Raw genomic sequence first — 6,107 nt, 5'->3', positions numbered from 1 at the left:
GTTTCTGGCATACGGGCGACGCACAGTGTGAGATTTGGCCCATCTAGCTGCTTTTAATTCTATAATGCGAAAACTATTGACGATAGATTAATGAAATTTTGCACAAGGTACGGAATAAAATAGGCGAAACTTTTTTCAAAAGTTGGTAATTTAGAGGTACTGTCACGCCAACCTATTATATAACTGTAATTTGTATAACAAATAGAGGGAGCTTCGGTGGGGCCACTCCGACTTATTCGGTTTAAGGGCTCACTGAAGTCTGCAGAGCCTGTTCACCAGTAAGTGCGGCTGCAAGCGGGGGTCTGTCTGAAGCAAGCGGCTCGCTATATAAACGTGTATTTGGTTGCGAAACCACCCCCGTCCCAGCAATGGGTTGTGCGCTGGGTTTGGGACCCGCCACGTAAAAACCCCTTCCAGTGAAGAAGCGAAGTAAAGCCTCGGATGAAACCGAGAAACCAAATCGATCAGCAATGCAAGGAAAGCTTAACGTCGCAAAGCTGCAATCACAACATACACCTGCTCTCGGTGAGCAATCTTCAACAAACCGACATATGCGAACAGTGGAATCACACCTTCCGCTCATTAAGTTCCGCCGCCGAGGAAGTAGTCAGATTCCAGCGAGCCCGAAAGAACAATTTGTACGATAAGCAGTGTCAGGAAACTGCAGGGAAAAAAGATGCCGCCTACAGGGCCACGCTGCGATCGGACGCAGCTCGCGCTATGTGGGACCGCTATAGGGATCTGAAGAGGGAAGCGAGACGTATTTGCCGCAATAAGAAAAGAGACAGGCCGAAATACGTGAGTGCGAAAAGCTTGAAATGCTGGCCGACAGGAAGAATGCCCGAAAATTTTACCAGAGAGTTAGGCGACTTACCGAAGGTCCCAAGACTAGGGCGCACTCCTGTAAGAACAACAATGGCGACCTAGTTACCGTATTGTATGAAAGGCTGAAGCACAGTCAATGAACTGATTAGGCCTTATCAGTATAGCTTTACATTTGACAAATCCACAGACCTTAATCTGGGAAAATACCCGCGAGAAAAGGATCGGCACTCACCACTTATTTGTCGACTTTAAAGCCGCTATCGACAGCTCTAAAAGGAGTTGCCTATACGCCGCTATCTCTGAATTTGGCATCCCCGACAAACTGATATGGCTGTGTAAAACGACGTTGAGGAATACCACCAGCTCCGTCAGAATTGGGAAAGACCTCCCCAAGCCGCTCGCCACCAAACGGGGCTTCATGTGACTTCTTTAATCTGATGTTGGAGTTGCAGAACTGAACCTCTCAGGAACAATTTACTACAAGAGCGTGCAATTGCTGGCTTGTGCCGATTACATCGATATCATCGGTAACAAAAACCGCGAAGTTTGTTCTGCCTTTTCCAAGTTGGATAAGGAAGTAAAGCCAATGGGTTTGTTGGTAAAGGAGGACAAGACGAAGTATCTCGTGTCATCAAAAATCAGTCAGCACATTCGCGTCTTGGTACCTACGTAGAGAATTTCGTTTACTTGGGAACCAGCATTAACACCGAGAATAATGTCAGCATGGAAATTCAAAACAGAATCACTCGTGCCAACAAGTGTTACTTTGGATGGAGTAGGCAATTCAGGAGTAAAGTCCTCTCTCGACGTACGAAAACCACACTCTATAAGTCACTCATCCTGTCCGTGCTGGTATATGGCGCAGAAGCATGGACAATGACAACATCCGATGAGGAGGCTCTTGGAGTATTCGAGAGAAAGATTTTGCGGACGATTTCCGGGCCTTTACGCGTTGGCGACGGCGAGTACCGCAGACGATGGAGCGATGAGCTTAATTAGCTTTACAACGAAATGCACATAGTGCAGCGAATCAAAATACAGCGGCTCCGTGGGCTTGGCTATGTCGATCGAATGGACACCGACGCTCCAGTACTGAAAGTATTCAACTCTGAACCCGCTAGCGGTAGCAGAGAAAGAGGGAGTTTGCGGGTGTAATGAAATTAAAACATTGCTAAAATTAAATTTAAGTTAACATCGTTTTTCTTTAACATGAAATACTTATTCCTAGTTTACTAAATTTATATTCGTTAAAAAGGATATATCTAAAAATATAAGACCAAAATGGTATTTTAACAATTTATTAAAACACAAAACACCAACAACTTTAACATTGAAATTCAGTTTCAAATACACAAGTTTAAATATTATTTCGCTTGGTAATGTTCCAAATCAAAATCCGTCCCGCCATACACTTTGTTTTAGATTTTCTAGTTGTTACTGTTTCGTCTTTATCAGGCATTTCCAAAAACATTTTTATCTTTTTTTTGAAATTTAGCGATATAACATTATTTAATTAATATTTTCTAGAATATGGAAAGAATGCACTGTGCGACGCACGGGAAACTAATTTGGTTCTTTAATGTTTTTGCTTTATCTGGGATTCTGCGGCAGCTGCTTCAAGGAGATCGCTGTCACACGAGATCGCTGTCAAAAGGTGTATTTTTTATACCATGTCAAAATATTGCCACTACGGCAAAAAATGTGGTTTATTGTGCCGATCTTTAAACTCCTCGGTGTTCCTTCTTTTGAAACCAATCATCGCAAACGATGTGCTTAGAGAAGAAGAGTTTCGAGTCAAAGTTAGGGACAAAACGATACAAGTAAATACCATGATGCAATAATACAAGGTGTTATCAGTTGGCAACTTCTCGCTCTAATTCCGCCATATTGACTACCTTACGTGAAACAGTGTTACTTCTTTCACTATTCTTTGCCCATTAATATAATTGAATGCTTTTTATTTTTTCTCAGTATACACACTTTGTTTTCTTAAAAAGGTATTTTATCTCATTTTATTTCATTTCATAACGAATATACTATAAAAAAGCAAATTTTGTTAAGGAGAAAATGTGAAATTTTATATTTTTCCCCCATATGGGGATTAATTTCTTTCCGTTTTTCTTCTCATTCTACTGAGCTAAGGTAGTGTCAAATCGAGCTGTCACAACTGATACCACCTTGTATTATTGCATCATGAGTAAATACAAGTACATACTCGATACTTTTCATCCGATACCAAGTAACTTTGGTATCGATACTTTTGAGCCGAGTACGGAGTAGGTATCGCAAGAAAGTACTTGTATCGAAAGCCGACTCAGTGACAATTTTATTAGCGGACTTTTATTTTTTAATCTAATTATTATTGTGAATAGCTAAAAATGTTTGGCAGTTTAGTTGCCAATGAAAAAAGTCCTAAAAGAAACACTAATTATCATCTCATTAACATATTGCTTGCTTAAAGCGAAAAGTTTCTAAGTCCACTTTTGGTGAAAACTCATATTTGGATGTAGGAAGCAAGGTAAATAAAAAACGTAACGTCTCTAAAAGGAGTAATTAACGTGCTAACGTTTTATTTCTTCTCGTTTATATTCAATTAAAGGCAAATTACCTTAGTCCAAAATTCTAAACCTTTTAATTTGCAACGGAACCTTCTGCAAAATTCTTGAAAAGTTTTTTCCTTCCCTAAAAAATTTTCAAAAAATGGACTTAGCAACTTTTCACTCTAAGTTAGCGATATGAATGCCAACACTACACTATGATTTTGCCCTCCAAAAATTATAGCATGATAATTATCAACATGATTACTTCTTTCAGAAATATACCATTGTTGCTCCGCAAAAATGCTGTTGAACAGTGTTGTTATACAGATAACTATTAATAATTAATTAATTTGTATGAAATAAATTATAAAATAAATCTTTTTGATCTCGATCGCTTTGTCTTTGTACAAAATAAATATTTATGTATAAAAAATAAAATACATACATAAAAAAGAAGCAAATTCTGTTAACAAAATTCTGTGGACTTTTTAAAACACAACTTATTGGACTTTGCACTTTTTTCTTGTATTTTGGAAGGCCATCCTAGTGAAACATGTTTTAAAACTTAAAGTTTTTCCATTCGCCTAAAATCATAAATTATAGTCACATAAGTTATTTTGGCGAAAATTCATAGATATGTGAGAGCATACTTTTATACAAACAATTCTTATACATGTAGGTATAAATATCGATATAAGTAGGTATCGATACTTTTAGCCCGATACTTAGTAGGTATCGATACTTTCGTTCGATGCTACTTCCAAGTACAGGTATCGATACTTCCATGGTATCGTTTTAGCCCTAGTCAAAGTAAACACTCAAATCTTTCATCTCAAACCGATTCTCAAAAGGATGAACTATCTCATTTGTTACTAAAGCTAAATTAGTACACGTTGACCTACCAGAATAAAATCCTGTTGTCAATCTACAATAGATATATACTCATGCAGAATATAACTTCTGGGAAAGATTCTCGTGTTTCACTCGCCTTACGAGAGTCGATAACAGTCAGCGCGTTCCACGGGACAAGAGGTGTGGACCACTAACCCCAAATGAGTTAGAAAACGCGGAACTTGCGATTTGTCGAGCTGCACAGAAGGCTGCCTATCCCGAGGAGTACAAAAGTTTAAGCATGAATAAGCGATTAGAACGCAGTAGTAAACTATTGACGCTTTCCCCCTATATGGATGATGCGGGTGTAATTCGTGTAAAGGGACGAATCGACAGCGCGTACACAATTCCAGTAAGCACTCGAAGGCTCGTTATTTTGCCTCGAGCACACCACGTCACAGATCTGATTGTTAGCCTTTATCATCGCCGGTGGAAACACCAAAACGAAGGAACAATAATAGCCGGAATACGCCGAAAATTATGGATACCGCACATGCGAGTAGCAGAGCGACGTGCTGCGAGAGAATGTCAGAAATGCAAAATTAATAGAGCTCAACCCGAAACCCCGCTTATGGGTCCGTTGCCGCAGGATATGTTGACGCCATTTGTGAGGCCATTTGCCTATGTAGGCCTAGATTACATGGGGCCCTTTTTCGTCACCATAGGTCGGCGCAAAGAGAAGCGTTGGATTGCGCTCTTTACCTGTTTAACGACTCGCGCAGTACATATGGAAGTTGCTAGAGATCTTAGCACGGACTCTTGCCTGCTATGTATACGAAACTTTACGAGTAGACGAGGAACCCCTGTTCGCATACGTTCCGACAACGCTACGAACTTTATCGGAGAGGACAACGAACTTCAAAGACAACTCGCTGATTTTGACTCCGGAAAAATTGCTGACAATTTGGCGAACAAACGCATAGAATCGGTATTCAACACTCCGTTAAACCCTCACGCTGGAGGATGTTGGGAGCGTTTAGTGCGCAGCGTAAAACGAGCCATGGGGCATGCGCTCTATAACGAAAACCTACAAGAGCACTGCCTTTATAGCCTGATGTGTGAAGCGGAGAATATGGTTAACTCGCGGCCGCTAACCCATATACCAATAGACACCCCCACCGACGAACCCATAACCCCGAATCACTTTCTTTTAGGTACAGCTAACACCGAGCAGACGCCTCATCCACGGGAAGAGGAGCACCGTGCTTCTAGAAAGCAATGGAGGAAGGTACAACAAGCGCAGCACCGTTTCTGGAAGAAATGTATTTCCGAGTATCTCCCGGATCTGTGCCGTCGGACCAAATGGTATCAGCCTGTACAACCGTTGCGTGTTGGAGACGTCGTGCTAGTTGTGGATAGCAACATACATCGTTCTCGATGGCCGCTGGGCTTAGTCACTCAAGTGTTTCCTGGTAAGGACCTACAGGTCCGAAGTGCAGAGGTTCGAACCCGGGCGGGGATATTTAAACGGCCCGCTTGTTTGTTGGCGAAATTGGACATTAGTGAATCTGTCTAGATTCACGGAGGCCGGGATGTTGGCAAATCTATTCGATTTAATAGTTAAATTATCGTTTGCGTTTGATACTACCCTAAACCCTTTAAAATTTGGCCCTTCTGGCAACACTGCTCCTGCTGGAAAAAATTGAAATGTGTCATATCTATATGTTTGTAATCGCTAATTTTTGTGTTCACTGATTTGTGTGTTCTTGCCATTTTAAATTCAACTAGCAAGGGGATAAGGGATCAAAACGAATGTAAGAATATTTTTGTATTTCATTGAACCTTAAGACTTATATTTCATTTTTAGAAAATAAAAACTGTGCAAACTGCGCTGTGCTGTGTCACCAAAGT

At 40.7% G+C, this 6,107-nt stretch overlaps 1 protein-coding gene across 1 annotated transcript; it reads left to right on the top strand.

Annotated features, from left to right (window-relative positions):
- Nucleotides 1-4,497: 4,497 nt before the first annotated feature.
- Nucleotides 4,498-5,772, top strand: LOC118748394. Its single transcript, XM_036482766.1, has one exon. It carries the CDS (start codon nucleotides 4,498-4,500, stop codon nucleotides 5,770-5,772), a length of 1,275 nt encoding a protein of 424 aa, XP_036338659.1.
- Nucleotides 5,773-6,107: the final 335 nt, after the last annotated feature.

The sequence above is a fragment of the Rhagoletis pomonella genome, unplaced genomic scaffold, assembly GCF_013731165.1.
Source record: "Rhagoletis pomonella isolate Grant_MI unplaced genomic scaffold, Rhpom_1.0 Rhpom_scaffold_00013, whole genome shotgun sequence".
Taxonomy (NCBI): domain Eukaryota; kingdom Metazoa; phylum Arthropoda; class Insecta; order Diptera; family Tephritidae; genus Rhagoletis; species Rhagoletis pomonella.
This window is presented reverse-complemented; position numbering and strand designations above follow the sequence as displayed.